Consider the following 23251-nt stretch of genomic DNA (forward strand, 5'->3'; position numbering starts at 1 on the left):
ACAACACGACGTCACCCCAGACATCTGGATCAAGTTTAGCTAGTCGGTTTTGCCCACCTTGTCAAAACGATCACAAGGTAGGTAGAGCTATTAAGAGGATTTGTGCTTGATTACAGGGTCTGTGCATGCCTTTTTTTTTTTTTTCCTCAAAACCGTTCAAGTTAAGATAAACTGGGTATTTTCAAGTTGTTCTTTGACATGGCTTTTTTAGTCCTGTTTCCACAAACAGAAGAAATAGAAAGTTTATATGTTTTCATCTTCCTTTCTAGATCAGCTCTCCTGGAGATTATGCTTGACAAAAGGCAAGTCCAACTCAAATAGACTCGAGACTGTAATTACTGATTGTTCTCTAAGAATCCAACATAGAAATGTTTACTGTATTAGTCAGGTGTTGATTTTTTTTTTTAATGTGCCATGCTAATTATTTATTCAGTAAAAATTGATTCTGAATGGGGAGCAAGACCTTCGTGGGAGCACAAAAAAGCTTCCAGCTTGATGTCAACAGGGTAACGAGGAGTCTAGGCAGCTGACAACAGTATTAACCGCCTGGGAGATAAAGAGCCGTTGAGCCACATGGACCGAGGTTCAGATTCTACTTTTTAGCTGTGGGCCTTGGGTAGGTTACTCCACGGGCCTCTTTTTATCCGCTGGATGGGCATAAGCCTCTCCCAGGGTGGCTGTGAGGATTAAATATGGTGAATCTGGGGCACGTGGCACAGACCAGCCGCTTGTTCATGAGCACGTGTTCTCATCAGGACAGTGTAGTTCTAGATTTGTCTAGTTTCACGTATGCTTCTTTCCCTCTTTCATCACTTGAAGATGATACCAGTATCCGGAGAACAATGTATTCTACCCAGTTGGCAAGTTCTTTCATTTCTCATTTTCAGGTATAATTACGGGTTAGTAAATTATACAACAAACTTCTCAATACTTTCCAGGAAGAGCAAGGAAACTTATTTTCATTTGAACCACTGCCTGAATTATTCCTGGAAGGGAGATTTAGAATCAAGGAAAACAAAGCATATGTTCGTTCACTTTGACAAAGGAAATGTTAAATGGCATTGATAGAATATTTAACAGAATATTGATTTCTTTGCAAGATACTTTAGTGACATGCCGTTCTTTTGTCTGTATGAGCTGCTTGAGTGGGGAAAGCAGCTGCTGAATGTTGTTCTTGTTTTTTCAAAATGCAACTTCCAGTTTTTTCCATAAACTTAGCTGCCTAACTGCACAGAGCAGCGTCCCATCAGTGAATTCTTGTGAGAAGCAATATTACACGTGAAGAGAGGATCCACGAGCAAAATTCCTCTAGACTTCGGATCAGGCAGGTGTAACTAGCCGAACTGCAGTGCACTGGGGGAGGAGGGGCGACAGGGCAGTGGAGGGTCGAAGTTTCCAGAGCCTTAAGTGGTTATCATTTTGGCTTCTTGAGGCCAAGAGCCATGTCTGACTGATTACTGTTTGTGGGAAGGAGGAACAGCATAACCAGAAGAAAAGACAAGAACCTGGGTTTTAGTCCTTCTCCTGCTAGTAACTTGCCATGTACTTTTAATTCTGTGAATTATTTGTTTTAAATGGTACAGTATTTAAAAATCCTAGAAATTCCTATCTCTTGAATGGACAATATTCTATAGCCACAAAAATGTGGTGTAAACCAAAGAGACTGGATAACAATATGACAAATGCTAATGCATCCTAAACGTACGATGTAGTAAGCTGAGGCTACCTGTGTCGTACAAGCGCAAAGGAATACTACTTACCAGTTGTGGGGTGGTGGTTCAATTTTTCCTAAGGTTTAGTGAAGTCTTAAAATGCTAGCAATTTGCAATGTCAGAGAATCCGTTATACTTATTTTATGTGCATGCTTATCTCAGTTAAGCTTTAATACTGTAAAGGAAACAGGCTCAAGAATTAGTAATTACTCGGACCAAGTTCTGTAGAAACCAAACCCAAACCTGTATATCCAAGGACAGTTTTGGCCAATGTAGCTACTTCTGTTTCCACTTCAGCACGCACTTCACTAGTGGACCTTGGACAGAACTGTCTCCGAAACTAGAGGTGCTGACCAGGTGGCTCTAAGGTCACAGCTCCCACTGCTGCCTGCACGCCGGCCACCACTGGGGGGGCCTTCAGAACGGCCGTTTCACCACAGAATAACTAAAGAATTTGGGTAGTGCTACTCTGAATAACATTCGTAAGTAGTGTCTTAAAATACTAATACTACTTTGGAGAGAGAATTCCCAGTGAGGAAGTACACCTTCAATAAGAAACCACCGATTGTCAAGTAGACTGAGATGATAAATCATGAAATACCAAAGTTTAAAAAACATTTTAATTTTATTTCGGCCGTATTAGGTTATCCACGAGCTGTGAAGAGCTATGCTACTTGACAGTAAACCCACCGAGTCTATATACTACTTTGTAAGCTGGACCCCTAGTGTTCACATACCTCAGACCACTTAGCTTTTGTGCCTTAGGGAGAAAAAAATACCAGCAAAGTTGTATCTGTCATATATATATAATACATCCGATGGTCATCATCACATTGTCAGTCGGGAATTTTTGCTTTTAGGGGTGGTTAAAGGTCATCAACGCTCTATTCTTCACCGTCCTCCTCCCCCCTCCCCCTTTAATAAGTGAAAGATGCTACAAGAAAGCAAGCATTCAAACCATCAAAAAAATAAGACAAATTATTTTCAGATATTTAAAAAAAGTCCTGACAGGAATAAAAGGACCCTTAGGCCTGGAGGGCACAGAACTGCTGGAACACAGCCAGGATATGAGGGTCTAACTCCGCCGTGAAGAGCAGGTTCTCCAGGGTCACCATGTACTGCTGGATTATCTGGTGATGCTGTGGACAAAAGGGGGTGGTTAGATAGGAAAAAGCCCACACAGGCAATCCTGCCGAACGCTTCCCTCAGCAGCCTCCCCACGTGGTGGAATGGTGGGAAGGGGGAGGAGGGAAAAAAGTGGTTATGCTTGATAGGAAGAATGGGCTCCTGAGAAGCCCCAACATTAAGAAAATGTAGAGGGAAATTAAATAAGGGGGGGGGAGGATGTCAATAACTTAGAAACAAACTGGGCAGAACTGAATTTGACTGTAAACGTAATTCAGGCTTCAAAGCAGGGGCGGCTGCTGGCAGACTGCATGCAGCTGGGCCTCTACTACTGAAGACAAAGACAGGAGGGCTTTTTAAAGGCAGCCCTGACAGGGACTGGCCCAAGATTAGAACCAACCCAGGAAAGAGGATTAAAACTATGGTTGCTGAAACAGGAGCAAAGATACTTTGCAATAATTTCCTGTTTTTGCTTTTACTAGTTAGATCATTTAAAAATTTTTTTCTTTTACAAAAAGGTAACAGATCACCTGCTAATTCTCTTAGCTATTCCACAAAATAAGAAACCCAAACTTCATTTTGTCTGTTAAAAACAGCTCATCTGTCTCACTGAAAATCCATGACTTGTTGAGGTTATGTGGGGGGGAAGTGAGAGAAAATGAGAATCTCTTCTTGTGTGCCTGTACGACTTGCACATACTGAGCTCCCGAAATGCCCAGGGAACAGCGATTAGGAATCGATGGCAGAGGGCCCATTTAAGCTTACATGTTCCGATGAGCCACAGGAGCAGCAGATGGACATTGAAGGGCCTTACGGGTACTACACAACCTCCTGACAAATACTACCATTTTTTAAAATGGAAAATCCTTGTGGCTGAGAATAACGTTTATCTAATCAGAATTTCCCACAAACCTGTAAGAAGATCTGCTGGAGCCTCTCTATACAGTTCTTATACCACGGGGTTAATACGCTGGTCCCATCAGTCTCACATCGTACTAAGTGCTCAGTCAGGATCATGATAAAACGCTGGAAGGGGGTACAGAGGTACAGCCATGTTACGGGGAGAATTCTTAAACCATCACATTTTCGACCAAGAGACCTCAAAGGCATTCCTGTTCTACTTGGTCTTTGTGGTGTGTATTACCAACTGTCCTAAGTCAATAAATACTGTCAGTCTAGAAAGGCAGACCAGTGCTAATGTTAGTATGTGAACACCTTTAATAGCTACATTACTATGCCTGTCCTTTTTCTCGGCATCTATTTTTAAGGACATAATCAGAAGGGAAAATAAATGATCAACAATTGGGAATAACTGAATATAAGAAAGGTACTTAAAGTATCCTCACACATCTTGTTAAAGCTTGGAGAAATGGTCCTCTAAGAACGCTAAGCCAACACCGCGGACTGGGGTACACGTTACCTTCAAGTAGTGAGCTTTTACTTCCTTTGTAAGTTTTTGTATTTTAAACTTTTATAAATGATTATGTATTACGATTAAAAATCACATTTTTCAAACCTAAAGAAATATCCGTGTCCCAAGCCAAGATACCTGGAATATGACAAGGAAGAGGTTCTTCTGTTCACTCTGAGCAGACTCCACTTTCTCCTGCAGTCTTTCTATTTGCTCCTCTAGAGCCCCATCTTTCCTGTCACTGCTTCTGTCGTCATCGTCACTTCGCTGCAGGATGCACAGGAACAAAAGGAAAATGGCACTTAGAATTCCAGTACATTAAACCCCATCAAGTAAGGGAAAGGATGTTCCTTTGTCTGGTACCGGCAGGCGGAAGTCCTCAGCGCCCTCCATGCACACGCTTACCCGCGCCAGGACACTTCACCGTACCCTCTCGGATAACCGCAGGCCGGAATGTCTGCACTCCCAGAAGTGAGTGAGCCCCTTTTACAAGACAGCCCATTCAGGGAGGAAGTGTGTGTCCCATTTTTCCTCCATTCAAAGTGAAAACAGCTGTGAGGTCCACGGCAAATGTACAGTAGATTCTTGTTCTTCACCATCGTTATGTTGACGTGTTTGCTGTGAACCCTGAACCACTGCTTAGGGAAGGACAGGGTTCGGTTCTTGGGAGCCTTTTGTCAGGTGATCAATACGTAACCTTACGTGTGTTTCTCTTTAAAGATCGCTTACTACGTTTTACAAATAATTATACAGTATTTCTTTATACTCAAACGCTGCCTGAGAAGGATTTAACATTTTCCCGACCTGAGTAACGACACTGTAAATTTCTTTGGTTTTCAGCCTCACAAGAATGCTATGTTTTTAAATCCACTATGTTTTTTAGATCAGTCGTTGTCTTAGGAATCCACAAGTTGAGCTGCCTTTCCACAGCACAGCAGATGTTACTTCAGTACTTGAGGGAACAGCCTTAGGTAGAGATTGGTGAGTCCCCTTTTCCTTCTTCTGGATGTATGATGTTGACTTATGCACACCGAACAGCTGAACACTGCCAACAGCACTGGCACTCGTGCCCAGAAGAAGCTCCTCCAACCCGTGTATTCTTACCGTCAGACACATCACAGCCGTCCTGCACTTAGCGGCACTAGACAGCATTTCAGCCCTATGCTTCAGGGCCATTTTCAACAGCGAAGTCACCAACAAAAGCTCAAATGTGGCACTACATACACCATGAAAAGGATTTCATAGTGTGAGAACTGAAACAAGACAGAATACTGCCTTGTTTGACCTTATCTGGGAACAAGCCCATGGGGGCTGCCTATGTCTGAATGACTGGGAAAGCACTGTGAGTACAGATTTTGAGGTCACAAATTTTAGCAAGCTTGCAAAAACAGAACCCACAAATAATGAGGATGGATAGTATGTTTTTATAACTCTGCTGCTGCTCATTCAGCAAAGTAGATGGCCAGTGAAAAAACCGGCCGTGCCTCCCAGTCGCTAATACATGGCCATGTGACCGCTTCAGCAGTAACCAGAGGCCAGTTTCTCCTCTGACGGGCTGCACAGAAATGCTGGGCAGGCCCGCACACCTCTCGAGGACCTGCCAACCGTGCAATAATTCAGAAACGGCTCTGACTACGTATAATAACTCAAAGCAGACTATTCAAGATTCTGCTGGCAGTAATGGGCTCACTACATCTCTGTTAAGCTTTAACGACTCCCTTCCAGCTCCCCCTGAAGAACTGAGGTGTTGTCTTTTTAATTTAGTGGTTAGATGACTTTCCCAGTGTCACAAAGCTAGTAGATGGCTGAGCTGAACCAGAACCCACCTCCGGGTATGTCACACATCAAGGTCCTTTGGTCCTTTGAGCAAGAAGGTAGGCCTCGCCACCTGGAAAGCCTGTTTCCTTCTAGATAACAAGCTGTTGGTAAGGCCCCATCGGTAACAGTCTTCTTCTACCCTTCAAGCAAAATTATCAGAAGCCCCTGTTTTTACAGACTTCTGTTTTATCTCTAACGCAGCACCTGTTATGGGGTCTGCCTTATTATGTCATAGGCACCTGGGTAGATGCCGCTTTTTCCCTAATAGCACACTAAGGCTCGGTTCTATAGTACTACTTCCGGTAGACCTTTCTGTGATGAGGGAAATGTTACATCGATCTGTGCTGCCCATCACAGCAGCCACTAGCCGTACAGGACTGCTGAGCACTTGAAATGGGGTTGGTGTGACTGAAGAACTGAGTTTTAAATTGTATTTCACTTTAATTACCTTACAGTTACATGTGGCTAGCAGTTACTGTGCTGGACATCACCTATCTAGGGACGGTGCGGCATGAAGGGAAGTCTCCAGAATTTGACGGGCCTGGGTCAGATCCTAAGCTCTGTCCCTTACTAACCACGTAAGCTTGAGCAAGTTACTTACGTTCTCTGAGCCTCAATCTGGGCATGTATAAAATGGGGATGACACCACTTACCTTGCAGTATCTTACGTGTGTGAACGTGTGTTTATATACCATATAGACGTATATGCGTGTCTGTGTGGAGACTAGCACTTGCACCTGCTGTAGGTTCACGTGAGTCATTAAATTTGTTTCCACCGACTCTGGTAAATATGCACAACACTGGAAAATACTGGCATGAAGAATAGCAGTAGTACTATTATGTAAAATCGTGGAACGCAGCTCACAGCTTCCCCCCAAAATGGCTAATCACAGTGATATGAGAAGTATTCTGCAAACTGGGGAAGGACTGCCCACCGGTCCCCACAGTACGGGGGACGTGGTCCACAGTTTTCTCCCCGTCCCCTCTTGCACCAGAAACTCTTAGAGAAATACAAGTGCCCTCTTTCCTTCTCTGCCTTCCCTCTTGGGAAGGACAAACAGGAAGCGGATCCAGACAGAACTACGGAAAAGCAAGGTTTGTGGCCTCCTTCCAGGTTCATCACACAGTGTAGCAGCAGGGAGCAGCACACCCCCAGGTCCTTCTTCTCCCTCTACTTCTACAATAGTCTGCATAATCTGGCCTCAGAAAAAAGAAGTTCCTATCAAGGTAATGATCTTCGAATATTTTTAAGAGTTCCTGGCATACTTTCTGTGACCATTTACAAATCGACATTAAGACTTACCCGTTTATGTTGCCTTGCGAGTTTCTCTTTTGCTTCTTCCAGCTCTTTCTGGATTTTGAGAACGTGTTTGTTCATCTTACGAATTGTGGAGTGCAAGATTTCCCAAACAAACAATCTTAAAGTAACATAGTGTTTAGTTACTGTATGTTCAAGTACACTTACAGAAAATAAGATCCCCCAACTTTTATAACCTACTCATGCTGGAAGTCTCTCCCTCGTTAGTAGGAAGAATTAGTCCTGTTTTTCCAGCAACACTTAAAATTTTTTTTGTATCATAAATTGTGCAAACATCTGTCTTTACCCATGAGACTCAGGTAAGTTTCCTGAAGGCAGCACCGGGTCCTTGTCATTTTTATTTCCATCCCCTGCTAGACACGCATAAAAGGTCTGTGTCCATACACAACAAAGTGCAATGGCAAACCAGAAAAAAATATGTACATTAGGAACAAAAATATGTTTTCTCTCTTCTAAATTTAAACATTATGTATTGGAGTTGTCTGAAAATGGAAACCTACCTGAGGCTCATTTCACATGCTTTATGCTACTTAACTGTAGCACACATTCAGCCACTTGTCTGGAACATTTAAGAAACTTACTGGTTCACAACAGCTATCAACTGCTGGGCTTTTAAGAATGAGATAAACATATGTCTACTACTTTATCAGCAAATTGCTCAAGCAGGATCACCTTGTCGGTGCTTCAAAAGGTTTGCTGCATAAATGGTTTATTTTTCAAAGCAGCGTCTTAACTACGTCTGTCTACAAACTAGTTCTACCTCGCCCCAAGATTCAGCGCGGAAGAGGACTTCCCTCTATACATCCTGACTTGGATAATGGGTTTCAGTGGAAGATAATAAAACAGGTTAGTCATCAAACTCAAAGTCTAGGGCATTAGCGGACAGGGCATAAGAGCAGAACACTTCAGCTCTGGAAGCGGTGGTCAGGGAAGGCTTTGCAGAGTTAGGAATACTTGAGCGCAGGGTTCAAGAACCGATGGAGCTTTGGAGCCCTTTATCCGTTCAAGAACGCCGGTGTTTGCATTCTGACTGTGCCCTTCGTTGTGACTTTGGATACACTCTGCAACACTCTCCTGTCGTGTAAGATACAGACAACGTAACCCCCTCTGTGGTGTGGGGCGAGGCTGAAAGGAGTCGCAAACGTAAGTCCCTCAGGATTAATGGCTACCAAATAACCTGGGTGGTCAATATTCTGAGTTTGCAAATCTGAGAAATGTCTGTAGCCTTCACTTATGAATGCCGATCTGGCTGGTATGGTGACCTTAGAGCGTACCGTTCCACCCTAAGGATTCAGTTCAGTTCAGACCAGTGTCCTCTGCAATACCAAGTACAACGAAGAGGATGAAGGCTGTGATGGATTTTTATATCTTTATAAGCAATATTCCTTTATTTCCTGTTTTGAGTCAACTCCTGTTCCAGTCCCTAACAGTTAGAAAGCCTGTGGACTCAACTTCACCATGCTTAATGAAAAGTCTCTTCCTGAGGGGGAAATGGATCTAGAATGAGTCTTCTGCATTAAATCCAGGTTTTTTGTGACTGAGGGGAAACACCTCCCTTCCCCACGGGCACTCGGGCCCAGCAGACTTTTCCTCAATCCCTCCGTGATGTGTACTTAATCTACTGTGACTCAGGTTTCTCCTAGCGCCTGGTATGCAGTCCAGGTCCCCAGCTGAGCTGGAACTCTTCCCTGCACCCCACTGTCTAGCTCAGACCCTGACACACAGCCTGATCTTCTCTCCCAGGTCTGGATCCTCTATCAGCGATTCTGTTTGGCTGGCTGGGCCCCGATTCAATCTGCACGTGTGTCCTTAAGAGACGCTGCAACTGCCTGGCTGTGCGTGCGCGCTGCCCGGGAATCCCTGCTCAGTCCAGTCCCACCAGGTCAGACCATCAGGATATCAACGATGTCTGAACCAGAATTTGGAGCTCATGTATGAGAGCAAACATAAACTGATTCTTAGAGAATACAAACTTTGGAACATAATCCACACTCACCTAGTAAAGTCTCGAGACAGTTCTGAAGAGAAGATCCAATTTGCCACTGCAGCACAGTCAACAATCTGTGTGCGGATCATCTTATCTACGAGCACAGCAATCATCTACAATGAGAAAAGAACTCTTAGGGTAAATCACACTTACGTGGAGGCCACAACAATCCCACTGCTACAAAACCAAAATAGGAAGTCTGAGATGCATTTTCAGTGCTTATGGAACAGATGAGTTTGATCATTAGGTCTTAAGATTGATTCTGCACTCTGTTTGGCTCCGGTACTTACTATAAGAAAGTAAGAAAACTACAACGCCAGTAAAGATGGAGCAAAAAGAAAAACTGTTAGTGGTAACACCTAAAATTTTATGAAAATATTAGAAAATACAAAAATACATAATTTCTGTTGAATCCTTAAATTAAAAAAAATCTAAGAATATTTTATAAAAAACTGTTAATATATTCATTTTAATGCCTCTTTAAAACACATAGTATGAAAACAGTCACTGAGGTTTGAGAAATCTGGAGGTTGTTTGTAGAAATTGGGTAGACTTGGTAATTATTTCCTAACCCAAGTGGTAGACTCTTCCAAGCAACAAGCATTCTTACTACATATTTAAAATGTGTTAAGATATTACAGTCCAAAACTAAATCATAACACTTGCTCTTTAATGAATTAAATATTATGACTTCTGGAGCATTAAAAAAAACTACAGAATTTAAAACCATTCTATAGGCAGACTCAAATTTCATGTTTTAAAATAAGGTACTAATTGCCTTATTTTTATACCTATACAATCAGAGCCTCAACATGTCTAATTAAAATTCTTACCTGTGGGTGGTTCCTCCAGACCTCAAACATAACTCTTAGAACATGTAACTTTCCTTCATCACTCTCAGCTAGGGTTTTGAAGACTTCGTGAAACCTTTGGACAGCGGGGGTAAAAGTACCACAGATAAACTCAGTAAGGATTTTAAGTTTTTCAGAGGCTTTTCGATGCTACTCAATTTACAGTGCACTACATAAATGCAAGGTAACAATGTTTACCATTAAGGATATAAAAGGTATGATTAGGAATTCATGGTTTGTATGAAATTTGTCACGGAATCTTAGAGATTTTCCATACACCATTGTTAGCCCAGGACTAAAGTTTACTGTGTATCTAAGACGAGGTGAGGGCTAAGGAGCTGTCTCCAAACACAGGTGAAGTATCCTGACTGCACTTTCTGTGGGAACCCTGCAGCAGAGACTTGGAAATTGAATGGGGGGTGAGCACCCCAGGTCCTCTGCTCAGCTGAAGGAGTATCTGTAGGCCGCTCTTCCTCTGGATTGTCTGTGGAGTTAGAAAGCTCTATCTTTAGATGCCAACCTTTGGGTGACTCCCCAAAATGTAGCTGGCTCTCATTTCTGCTTACCTTCCTTTAGAAAGATGTTTAGACAGGGTGGGAGCTTCTTGACTATATATATATATGATTGTCTTATGGACCCAGGTTTCACTAGTTTCTCTAAAGGTCCACATGGAAAAATGTACCTGCCATGGACATAGGCAAACTGTTCATACAGACTGACAGGAGCCAAACAGGGTGTCAGCTGCTACAAACCAGAACCACTGTATTAAAATACACGACAATACTATGAAGATCTTCACGTTCAACAATGTCAGCTAAAAATTACTATTCCACTGGTATACACCAATCAACATTCCAAACCCTCCAGACAGAGGATGTGTTCTCGTTGCACTTACTTTGCAAGAGCACTAAAGGAGTGGCTGAATGATTTGGCTGCCAAGTGTAGCAGAGTCTGTACAAAGACCTCTATTTTCAAAGGGTTAAAGCTGAATCCTTCATCTGAAAAATATTCCACAGTAAGACAGCTAGAAAATACAAGTAGAGCAATTCCTTGGTCCATCACCTGGAGCGCTAGATGGAGGGCGTGCTCACATCCACGCATTAAGTCAGACATGTCAGTCATGTCTTCGAATACTAACAAACAATAAAAGACCACTGCTTATTTCAAATACTCAAAACAGAAACCTAAGCATAATCTGAATTCTTAGTTTTTTGGGATCGGTTCCCTAATTCTTCTATATGATCCATTTCTTTTACAAATAACCACATAAACTTCCTTGTTCGTATCTCTCTGTATGGTGGCAAAATAATATGTTAATAAATTCAGCAGACACTTAACAGTTAAGTCTTAGGATGTCTGACAATGTCTAAATTTACTACCATCATTTTGACATATGCTTTCTCCTAAATATATTTTCTATCATAATACAAATTTCTTAGAAAAATCCAAACAGGGGCGCCTGGGTGGCACAGCGGTTAAGCGTCTGCCTTTGGCTCAGGGCGTGATCCCGGCGTTATGGGATCGAGCCCCACATCAGGCTCCTCCACTATGAGCCTGCTTCTTCCTCTCCCACTCCCCCTGCTTGTGTTCCCTCTCTGGCTGGCTGTCTCTATCTCTGTCAAATAAATAAATAAAATCTTAAAAAAAAAAAAAAGAAAGAAAAGAAAAATCCAAACAAAATTTTAGCAATAAATAACCCAAAGGCCATTCACGTTTTATTCTGATTTAGTCATTTACTATGCGCGTGTCCTTATGCACAGCTCCAACAAAAAAATTTTCTCCGAAATGTTACCCAGTTGTCCCAGCAGACTTTTCAACTGCCTCACTGATTTCTCTCTTCTGGTGCCAGTATCACATCGTTTTAGTTACTGTAGTTTTCATGATCTCTTTTAATACCTGATAAGGCAAGTCCCTCTCATCATTTTCTGTTTTGTTCATTTACTGATTCAGGTAAACTTACAAATCATTTTGCCTATTTTCCCACTCTGGCCCAGACAAAAACCTAGGGATTGTGGTTGGAATTACATGGTACATACTCAGTTTGTGTTAAACATTATTATTATAATAGTTTAAATTGGTGAAAAATCCAACTTTATAATTCGCTGAGTCCTCCCATTCAGGAACCTTTCTAAAGTGAAAGCGGGGAATGTTTAAAAATCTCTAAATGATAGCAGCGTATTTTACTTTGTGTTTAGTTTCTAAACGGAATGTAAGCTAGGTCACAGGTGAGGAGCTCTTTTTATATAAGGGAGAAAGTAGCTGGGGTTCTAAGAACCACTGACACACCGCACAGGCCACTGGTTAGGAGCATCTGCTGCGACTTAAGAGGAACTCACATTATGCTTTATACTGATGCTTTAACCTGGCCTATACACGGGTCCACCGAAGAATACTTAATTCCCTTACCGTCATCGTCATCCTGGTTAGGGTTTGGTACATCTTTCAGAATGCTGAAGATTTCATCATTGGTTGCTTTACTTTTAAAGGCAACAGCTAAACAGAGGGCGACTGAATGTCCAGGAAGAGAATCTAGGCACAGAATGGGGAAGAGGGTGGATCAAGTTTTAAGACTGTTCTTGTAAATAAATAAGAAACTTCTATGACTGTCCTTTGACAGTCTTCAAATCCCTAGGCTTTTCTTAAGCTCAAAAGCCGAGACTTAATGTATTTCTTTCATTTTGGTCAGTGCCCCTTCTTCCTCCTTTTTCCTGAGACAGTGACAACGAAGTCTGAGTTTGAACAGGGAAAGGCTGCCAGTTTACTGGGGTTTTTTTAAATTGCTTCTGTCTTTTGCTGAGGCCACACACTTGAATCTGTGTAAGCCAGGTGCTCTTATGCTGTGACTCCACGTATTTACTATTAGTTACTATCTGTTGAGTCCTTATTGTATAAAATTTGCACTAATATATACTGTATGGCATCACCAGAGCAACTGCAGATCTTAGGGCGGACAAAGGGATAACAAAAAGAATCCTGACATAGGAGTTGCTAAGCATTTTGAATGAATGAAGTCAATTACAACAGGTCACATGTGCTGTGTGCTTTTCCTTGGAAGTGGGAGAGAAAATAAGAAAAAGAGAATCCCCTGTCACTGAAGGGTCTACAACGTATTAAGGAACCAAGATAGTCACAAAAAATGTAGTGAGAGCAACACAAAACTGGCTCGCTAAAGGTTCGTATTTATAGAAGAGTAGAGTGGGCCAGACCCTAGAGAGAGCACAGGAAGTGGAAAGAAAAAGGGCTTTCCAGACTTTAGGCACAAATAAAGGCAAAACCGAGAACCATGAGCCCGGAATAGATAAAAGAGGAAGTGGCCTGGCTACAGCAGGAGTCCACTTGGGAAAAAGTCACAAATAACGTAGGAGGGACAGCTGTTAGGCTCAGCTGCTTCTACGGGAAAAAAGCAAGCTCAACGTTCAACAGAAGTTTGAGCTCCTGCTATCAAAGACCGCCTTATGCTTCTCTGGGCCGGTATGAGGCAGAGCTCAGACCTCAGCACGTGCACGCGGCCGCCTCCAGCTCTGCGCCTGCAGGACAGCACGGTGGGGAGGGCGACACTGCTCGGTCAGCGGGGGTGGATGTGAGTCGGGGCTCCACCACTCGGAAGCCATCTCACTGTGGCTTCACCTCTTTGAAGACATTTCTCATTGTAAAACTGGTCTAATAAACACACTAATTCTCAGAGTTGTCTCAAGGATTAAGTGACATAGCGACATAGGAAATGTACTCAGCATTGGGACCCTGAGCTTACTTCAAGGCAAACAGGTGTAGTGGGGGGGGGGGGGCGTGGAGAGCCAGGGGCGCAGGAGAAGGCAAGGGAGAGGAGTGAGTTTCCAGCTGTAAGAAGTGCCGCACAGCACAAAGTGGGAGGCCCGCGGCACAGCCGTGTGCAGTGCCATCTGCAAGACTGACCTCCGCACCTAACTCCGTACCAGTGATCGCCGATGCACGACAGCTTACCTTAAGCGCACAGCACAACATGGCGCATCACAGTACAGGCCCTCTGAGTCACAGTGTAATCTCAGACATGAGGTAACCAAAAAGTAAGAAAACTGTATTTAAAAATTTACTTCTAGCGGCATACTGCTGGTCAAAATACAGTCTCTGTGCACCTGTGCTCCCACACCAGAACTGATATCACATGGTCATCAATTCAGATCATCTCACCGCCGTGACAGATGCACTCTCGTTTAGTAAGTTCTGGCTCTACATTCAACTTGCTATACTTAGCAGCATGTTTAAAATAATGTCAGGCATATAACATTGTAGACACCATTAAGGAAAAAATCTTACAAGCCAATAATAATAACTAAGCAAATCATGAATCTTCAAAATGACGACAGGGCAAAAAAGTGACCAGTATAGATCACCTTTCAAACAGAAAAAATATAAACCCAGGAATAGAAAACGTTCACTTTCACCACCTTAAATAACTGACTTTAGAGAATGCTGGTGTCAGTACTTTTAAAAGGCAGCGGGATGAACTGTATTACTTACTGCTACTTTCATCTCCGTACTTGTAAATGCAGGTTGGGTTTGCAGGACATAGAGCTGAGAAGGTAGGAGGAACAATATCTAATATACGCTGATGATAAGACAACCTACAATACAAATAAGAGCCTCAGAAAATACCGTTCGTCAGTTCCATTCTTTGGTAGCCTCCAACTTACCGGAAAATCCCATCTCTAACACCCTGGACTCAGCTGACAGCCAAGAAGCCAAAGGGGAAAACAAGTCCTTTAAAGCTTTTGTCTATGGCAGCATACCGAAACTCAGGCCTTCTTCAAAACTTTCTGGTTCACAATGAGGTGTGGGCCATGGGTCTACGAGCCTGGTGACCAAGGATGTGGAGTGGTACTGGGGTAGGGTGGGGCAGGGGAGAGTCTCCATGATGGGGAAACTGGTTATACTGCAGCAAATAAATATGTATCAAGGCTAAGGGGAGCCAAGTTTCCTAGTTCCTGAAAAGGTATTTAGAAATCATGGCAAGGGGAAGGCTAGAAAAAATGAGGTAGAGTTGGAGGGATACACACACCTAGGTGGATATAAAAAGTTATGTACGTGTGTGTCTGTGTGCATAAATGTATATAGACTATCTTTGTCCATTCAAAGAGCAATGAGCACATCAAGTGTCCAGATCTTGGTTCCTAAATACCATACTCCACTCTTAGGAACTTGCGCTCCGTGAGGGGCGCCTGGGCGGCTCAGTTAGTTGAGCGTCAGACTCTTGATTTTGGCTCAGGTCATGAGCTCAAGGTCCTGGGATCGAGCCCCACATTGGGCTCCCTGCTCAGAGTCTGCTTCTCCCTCTCCCTCTGCCCCTTTCTTGCTTGTGCGTGCATGTGCGCGCTCTCTCTCTCAAATAAATAAATAAAATCTTAAAAAAAAAAAAAAGAAAGAAACTTGGGCTCTGTGAATAGAAGATTCCAGGGGAGGGGCAAGGAAACACAAGTTGTGCCTGGAACAGCTTATGCCAAAAATAAGGAAATGCTTAATGAATGGAGGGGGATATTAAAAGAGAAAAAAAAAAGACCCAGGAGGCACAAGGGACTCTAAACAAATCAGGGACAATTTTGGCATCAAAATTAATAATGACAGCAAGAGATTATAACTCACTGAAGGAAACTGAAACCCATTAGTCCCTACTGATATATGAACACAAGAATAAATAAATAAATGGGCAAAAAAGGATAGCGCTTTCTTACAGGAGAATGCCAACTAATAAAAGTAGGGAAAAAATGGAAAAAGAGAATCATTATTTGGCAATCATCATAGCGGTGGCAGATAAAAGTAGCAGTTGTCAGTAAACGTTTGATGCAGGATAAGATGGGCATCATCTCAGGATCTCTCCCACAAAATATTAATCAATTACAAAGGGAAGAATGGTGAATTTAAGGTGGAGAAGCCTGGCAGACACTGCCATGACCAGGGGACCCAGGCTAACATTCCCAGGGCTAGGGCTCGTGTGCCTCCCGAATGCGATGCGCGAAGACGACCAACAGTACAAATCCCGAGTCTGGTCAGGGGCACACGTGAGGGCGACTCAAAAAAGGCCTAGATTCTTTAAAACATGAAAGACAGGAAAGAGTAACCGGTCAAGTGAGGAATGTGAAGCGCATGACAACTAAATGCTACCGTGTGCTCCTGGATGGGACTCCGGCCCAGAAGAGGAAGACAATATCGCGACAGCTGGCCGGGACCCGCGCAGGCTGGACGGCTGTAGCCCTGCAGCACAGCCTGGCTCTCCCCCGGAGCCCCGCGCGCGGGCCGTGCAGGTGCGCGTCTTTGTTGTGGGGAAAGACACAAGGCACCACATCTGCAGCTTGTTTCCAGAGGGTTCGGAAAAAGACCAATGTGATGGGTATATATATACAGAAGGGAAAAAGAAGTGAACATCCGAACAAATGTGGTGGAGTGTTAACAACCAGGGAATCTAAAGGAACAGGATAGAGTTCTTTGCACTATTTTGGCAACTATCCTGAAATGTAAAATTATTTCAAAGTACATTTGAAAAAAAAACATATTGGCCTAATTCACACTGAATCCAGATGGCACAGTTGCTTCATTTTTTTAGCCTAAATCTTGACTAAAAACTGAAAGGGGAAGAGAGGCAGATACTTGTATTTAAAAAATGACATTCTGCACAAACATCACACATACAAAGAAGAGAAAAACTCTCCCCCATAGAAATTAGGAGAACTAAGCTGAGGAGAAAACAGAAAGAACTCACCTCATACATTTTTCTAGAACTTCTCTTACAAACTTTGGTTTGGGACTTTCAGGATCTTGAGTAAGACAATCTGACCTAATAAGAAAAGGGTAGTTTTATTATAAGTTCTTACACATAATCTGCACTTACACCTAATGTGTACTTAGCTACGAGTTTCCCCGTACCTAAAATTATTTCATTTACACACACACACACGTATACCAAAAGTATTTCAGACTCCACAGAAGACTGCTTTTATGTTATAGCTTTAAATGCTTAATTTTCTTTATTATGATAACTGCAGAGAAAGAAAAGATAAAACATACCACCACTTACCAATCTTCCCAACTCCAACGGAACTGGAAGTTACTTAGATGATGGGAAAACCAATTAATAAACCTATAGAGAGAAGTGGGCAGGGGGTGGGGGGGAGATAGAAAAGGATGAATGGTTGCAGTTTGTAACAGGAACTTATATAATCCTGCAGACAAGTAAAATCCTCCTGTATAGAGTTAAATGAAAAGCATATCCCTGTACCAAAGCTGTTACCTTTTGCTGTCACTTGCCCTTTTCTCTGCAAATCCTGTAATTCATCTTCTCCCAAAAATAATGGTCCCCTATCTCACTCTTTGTAATAGTACTATCCTTTTTAAGTGAAAAACAGATAATATCTGAGTGCCTGTTTTGTGCCAGACACTATATATACACATGTGTGTCTCTATGTATACACACACATATATATATAGTTGAAATCTCACAATTACTTTCAAATAATGTAGTATTTCCCCCCATTTCAGACAATGAAACAGAGGCAAAAGAAAAAAAAAGATTAAAGCAATTGCGATAAAACGTTTCTAAGTGTAGTATCTCATCCCCACACTATACCCTTTTCACCACAAATTATAAATCTCTTTTCCCCTAAAAATAATCTGATCTAACTAGAAATCACCTTAGTATACAGTATAATGCTGTGCAGTTTGTAAGAGCCCAATATATAATTGCTGAATTTCACACGGCGTAAATGTGATGTCCAACACAACCCCTAGTTTCATTAATTACATTGGGAGAAAAATCAGAAGACGCTTTCTCAAAGCATGTCCCTCACAGATCTGCGATTGCAAGCCCTGACATTACTCAGGATAACAGGTCTGACATAGAACAGTGCTTACTGATAACGTTCAGATATGCAAGCTGAACACTGCACACGAACGATCACAGTAACTGCAGAAATGTTCAGTACCTATCCCGATCTGACCTGGGAAACGGACAGAGGTGCAGACCAGCTGACAGAGGTGGTATACAGGATTCCCCCAAAAGAAGACAGTGGGCATTCAATTACCACACCTCTAACAACCCAATATGGTCTTTTGTATAAACTGAGTCTTCAAGCTGTAGTTATGCAGAAGCTAATTATTTTAGAAGCAGATACTATCTATAAACAAAAATACATACGTAATATACTTACACATAATAAATATACAGTATTAGACTCTGCTTCTGCATAGGGGATAGTTAGTACAAACCCTATTTTAAAGGCTTACATACCCAATTACAAAGGAAAAAGTATAATTATACCAAAGCACCAAACAAACAATGAATGAAATTAAAGATAACCTCAGCATGGCCATCATTTCATACTGAATTGTCCTAGAAAGCATAATGTTACATTACGAGTTTTATTATTATACAGAGGATTATTTTGGGGAGACAAGAAAGAAAAATCAACTTAGAAATTCTAAAAAGGCAAATGTTTTACTGATCAAATTCTTTTATACAGTACAGGACGCAGAAGCTGCTAGCCGTCAGTGTAGGAATAAGGCAATTACTATACCTGTCTACACACGTAGTGTTCATCGTGTCCAAACGCATGTATAACATTTCGGTCGCCTGTGCAAGCTGTGAATTTGAAGATAAGGAAAACTACTCTCCAACCCCCTTCAAAATAAGTTGTGATAAAAAAATAACATTTCTTAGATGTCTAATAATGCTAAGCATCTTTTCATAGAACTGATTTTTTTTAAAAGCAGCTTTGAGTTACCAATGATGTACAATAAATCTGACCTGTATACACCCGTGAAATAAACACAGTGAATATCTGTATCACCTCTCCTCTAAACTTTCCCCCTGCTCTTTTGTAATCCTTTCTTCCCCTCCTCCCCTGTGTCTGCAAGCAAATATTGGCCTGCTGTCACTGGATTACTCTGCATTTTCTTGATTTTGTGTAAATGGAATCATATAGTATAAATTCTTCTTTGGCAACTTTTTTCCAGCATACTTATTTTACAGTTCATTCAAGTTGTTGCCTGCACCGAAGATGTGTTCCTTTTTATTCCTGAGTAGTATTCTATTGTATAGATGTGACAAATTCGTACATTCATCATGTATGGATGGATATTTGGATTGCCTCATTTGCGTTATTATAAACTTTCTATGAACATTAATGCCCAAGTCTTTGTAGGGAAATGCGCTTTCACTTCCGTTAGGTAAATACCTAAGAGTGGAACGGCTGGATTGTGCTTAACGTATGTTTAACTTCTGAAGAAATGGCCAAACTTCCCATGAAGTGATTTAAACGCACAGAAAGAAATATTTACTCATCTTTTAAAGCTGGGCCAGAGAGTCAGGTTTAGAAGCAAAGGGAAGGATACCACTTGGGGCAGAGAGCCGGGCTGAAGCTTGCACAGCTCGATGAGCAGTGTTGTGTACATCACGTCGATGTGCGGGGGCGCCGGAAGCCGAAACAGCTCTGCAAAGATCACCTACGAGAGATCATGAGTTAGCACTCCATTCACAGGGAGCGCTGTACTTCCATCAGAACGACCTCAACTTTCTAAATGTAAACTCTGACTCCATGGCATTCATAATGAAAAATCATCACGTTTTAATCTTTCAAATGATGCTCTTTAAAACATGGAGATCTGTAGTTGGACACTGTGATGAAAATTTCATCTTTCTGTAACTCCATCAAATAAGAATATGCAGAAATTAATGCTTATTTGCTACTGCCAAAGAACTGTGCCATTCAATTCCAACTCTGCAAGTATCAGAGTTGATTCAGGCTGGTGATCCACCAGGGCCTCATTCCTAGAAGTAGTAAAAACGCTCACTAGGTTCTGAGCATGGGAAGGGAAGACAGTCAAGTCATTCCGGGCTGCTACTTCCACACTGGTGCCTGGCCATCTTGTTGGTAGTCCAAGATTTCTTTGCCATGACTGTTGTTCAGAAACTTATTTCTACTCTCCCTATATAATTCATGGACCACCTATCTAGAACTCTAAAGCCTGGTCTGCATTCTTTCTTCTCACTCCCATCTCCCATCCCTCTGTACTTGATTCTGATGAATTTTTACACATTTTTCAGATTTGGAAATATGACTTATATTTTGCATTTCAACAGACATGTCAATGAGTCAGGTTCATAGTCTAAACATACTCTCAAGTTTTATAAAGATAGGACAAATGCAGTATTTGAAAGAAAGCGCACAAATGCAGTATGAATAAAAAGTGAATCTCTAATACATCATAACTACACTCACTTTCAGGAATATTTTAACATAAAGGTAATGCAATCGACAATCTAACTCACGTATGTGTCAAGTAAAACACTGTCTTTTAGAACAAAAATCTCTACAAGGTGTTCAACTTTACTACTATTGCCCCTCCACATGACCTAATATGGGGGTCAAAAGCATCATCTCTTTTTCCTACTTCCGAAAACAATGGGCTTTTATAATTTCTAGGAATAAATATTCATACTTATCCCTACCTTGTGATACAGGGAATAATACACTAGAGTAAGGAGATGCTAGTAATAAGAGGCCAGATAAACACAGTTAAGGACAGGTTATTTGCCTAAAGTAATACAATATTTTTACTTATTTTTTAAAAAGATTTTATTTATTTGACAGAGAGAGAGCGCGCACGCACAAGCAGGGGGAATGGCAGGCAAAGGAGAGGAAGAAGCAGATTCCCCACTGAGCAGGGAGCCTGACATGGGACTCGATCCCAGGACCCTGGGATCATGACCTGAGTGGAAGGCAGACACTTAACCAAGTGAGCCACCCAGGTGTCCCAGTAATACAGTTTTTTAAAGTATTCAAGCCAATTATGTATCTGGTAAGTGGACAATGTATTCAGAGGACTGGAGATAACTTACACTATCCACGAATGAAGACATACTATTTAAATAATTTATGGGCAACACAAAATTCCATTTGGCTACGGTCTCAACCTCCTCTTTTCTCTTTACTAACATGGCTAACAGAGCACCAAAACCGGTAGCAATTTCCTTGCTCCCGTGTTAATTTTCAGTACCTGACAAGTTGCAAGGGGGAAAAAAATCGCCAAGAGTCACGTACACTTTAAAATCAGCAGAAAGATTCTGAAACTTAGAAACATGCTCCACGTGGAATGCATACCTCAACTATGTGGTAGTTCAAGGGGATCTTGTTCTTCCCGGGATAGCTCACCAGCTGCGCAGCACTATAAAAAATGTAACTGAAGTTTAATACGTATACAGAGATGTATAAAAAAGATCAAATAAGCAGCTCCAAAAGCAGCACATTTGGATTCAAGGGAAAGAAATCTTTTCTGAAATGCTCTAGATTTTAGGCACTTCACTTAACTATAGACAAATTACTTTGTTTACAAGGAAACTCTATAATGCATCCTAAACTCCTTGCAAGAGCAAAAGGAGTCTGAGTAATAAAGCATATTCAGATCTACTAACTTGAGAAGTGTTAACAGAAAAGACCGCTCCCCAATACTGTATTCCTTTCCACCTTCAAATCCAAACCAAAACTTTCTAAGGCTTAAGGAAATACCATAAATAACTTTTCCAAAGCTTGATACATAAATGCTAGAAAACTATTAATATTCTTTTATTCCCATAGCATTCATACCAAAAACAGTCTGTTATTCAAGTTAGTTTGTCCGTAGCCTATGGCAAATATCCACACAAAAAAAGCCAACATTATGTGCACATCACTATAAAACACTACGGAATTATGAAGCAGCCAGAGAGATAGTATTTGAGTGTGAAGGGCCTTGAAAAAGCACAGAAGTGTCTTAAGAGATTGGTCTTATTTAGCAAAACAGGGCAGAAGGAAGAGAAGATTTTATAATCTTAACATACATTCTGCTCTTTACCAAATCAAAACTGCTACTTTTTCTCCACTCAAAAAGTTACCATGAAAAGAATCTTACCAAGTCTTCCTTTCCTTCCAGTGGGACTTAATGATGCAGTGAAGATTCTCTTCTATGACAAATCTTTCAACTGAATGACTCCCTGGCATTACAGGACCCTGGAAAGAAAACCAAATGTATATACTACAAACCTAGAAAAAGAAAAGATACTCTTTCATCTATCCAACAATTATCTGAGAGCTTATGTTCCAGACACTGCACTGGGTGCTGAGGATAAAAGTTCAGAAGTGTGAAAACTCCTATCACTGTCCTATTCACGTCTATCGACAATACAATTAGACTGGCAGTGGCAGCATTTCTTGTGGTGCCCCTGACACCACACTGCCATCATCCATCTCAAACCAGAGTTTATATTATTAGCTCTACATGGTTTGATTTTTTTAAACCAAGAGAGTGGATTAACTTCCATAATAAATACGGAGAGAGGAAAAATTTTTATTTCAAACACTGTATAAACATAAAAAGTCAAGTATGCATTGAAAGACAGCCATACTCAGGGCACCTGGGTGGCTCAGTCAGTTAAGCGTCTTGTCTTTGGCTCAGGTCATGATTTCTGGGTTCTGGGATCGATCCTCCCCTCCCCCCATGTCGGGCTCCCTATTTAATGGGGAGCCTGCTTCTTCCTCTCCCCTTTCCCCCCACTTGTGCTTTCTTGCTCTCTCTCAAATAAAATCTTAAAAAAAAAAAAAGACAGCCATACTATATTGTTTAAAAAAATGGTTAAAAAACATTACCTGCATGATATTATTTTTTAAGTATATGCATAGCAAAGAGTTTATTTTTACTTACTTACTATTTACTATTGTAGACTTTTAATCTCTATTAATTTTTAATTTTTTCAAATAAACATTTTTTTCAAAGACCAAAACAAAAGAACCAAATCCTTTTCATTTTCAGGGGAACAAATACTTTGTATGTTTATGCTCTTCTGGCAAAGGAAAATGGGGACACTAGAGACGCAACATCAATTAAGTATAAATATAAGTTTACTTATAAATTAAGTACAAATACACAAGCAACATCAAGAGAAACACATTTTGAGGTCCTATTCTAGTTCCTCTTGTACAAAGCTTAACTACAAAACTTCTAGCCATCTTAAATGTATATTAGATTTCC

The 23251-nt window shown here is 41.4% G+C and overlaps 1 protein-coding gene across 4 annotated transcripts in view; it reads right to left on the reverse strand.

Moving 5' to 3' along the window:
- Window positions 1–2318: 2318 nt before the first annotated feature.
- Window positions 2319–23251, reverse strand: part of NCBP1 (nuclear cap binding protein subunit 1) — a 37567-nt gene continuing 16634 nt past the window's right edge. For all 4 annotated transcript variants that reach the window (XM_045780513.2, XM_045780515.2, XM_045780514.2 and 1 more), the window contains 15 exons: window positions 22136–22233; window positions 21349–21412; window positions 19580–19690; window positions 18763–18827; window positions 17268–17330; window positions 16953–17027; window positions 14720–14823; window positions 12629–12751; window positions 11118–11220; window positions 10205–10298; window positions 9381–9484; window positions 7370–7484; window positions 4387–4515; window positions 3750–3863; window positions 2319–2851 (listed from right to left, as the gene is read on the reverse strand). In XM_045780513.2, coding sequence (XP_045636469.1) covers window positions 2738–2851; window positions 3750–3863; window positions 4387–4515; window positions 7370–7484; window positions 9381–9484; window positions 10205–10298; window positions 11118–11220; window positions 12629–12751; window positions 14720–14823; window positions 16953–17027; window positions 17268–17330; window positions 18763–18827; window positions 19580–19690; window positions 21349–21412; window positions 22136–22233 — 1476 coding nt within the window. In that variant the 3' untranslated portion in view covers window positions 2319–2737. The remainder of the gene's footprint in view (window positions 2852–3749; window positions 3864–4386; window positions 4516–7369; window positions 7485–9380; window positions 9485–10204; window positions 10299–11117; window positions 11221–12628; window positions 12752–14719; window positions 14824–16952; window positions 17028–17267; window positions 17331–18762; window positions 18828–19579; window positions 19691–21348; window positions 21413–22135; window positions 22234–23251) is intronic.

Source organism: Ursus americanus, chromosome 18, assembly GCF_024610735.1.
Source record: "Ursus americanus isolate L20-20 chromosome 18, mUrsAme1.1.p, whole genome shotgun sequence".
Lineage (NCBI taxonomy): Eukaryota > Metazoa > Chordata > Mammalia > Carnivora > Ursidae > Ursus > Ursus americanus.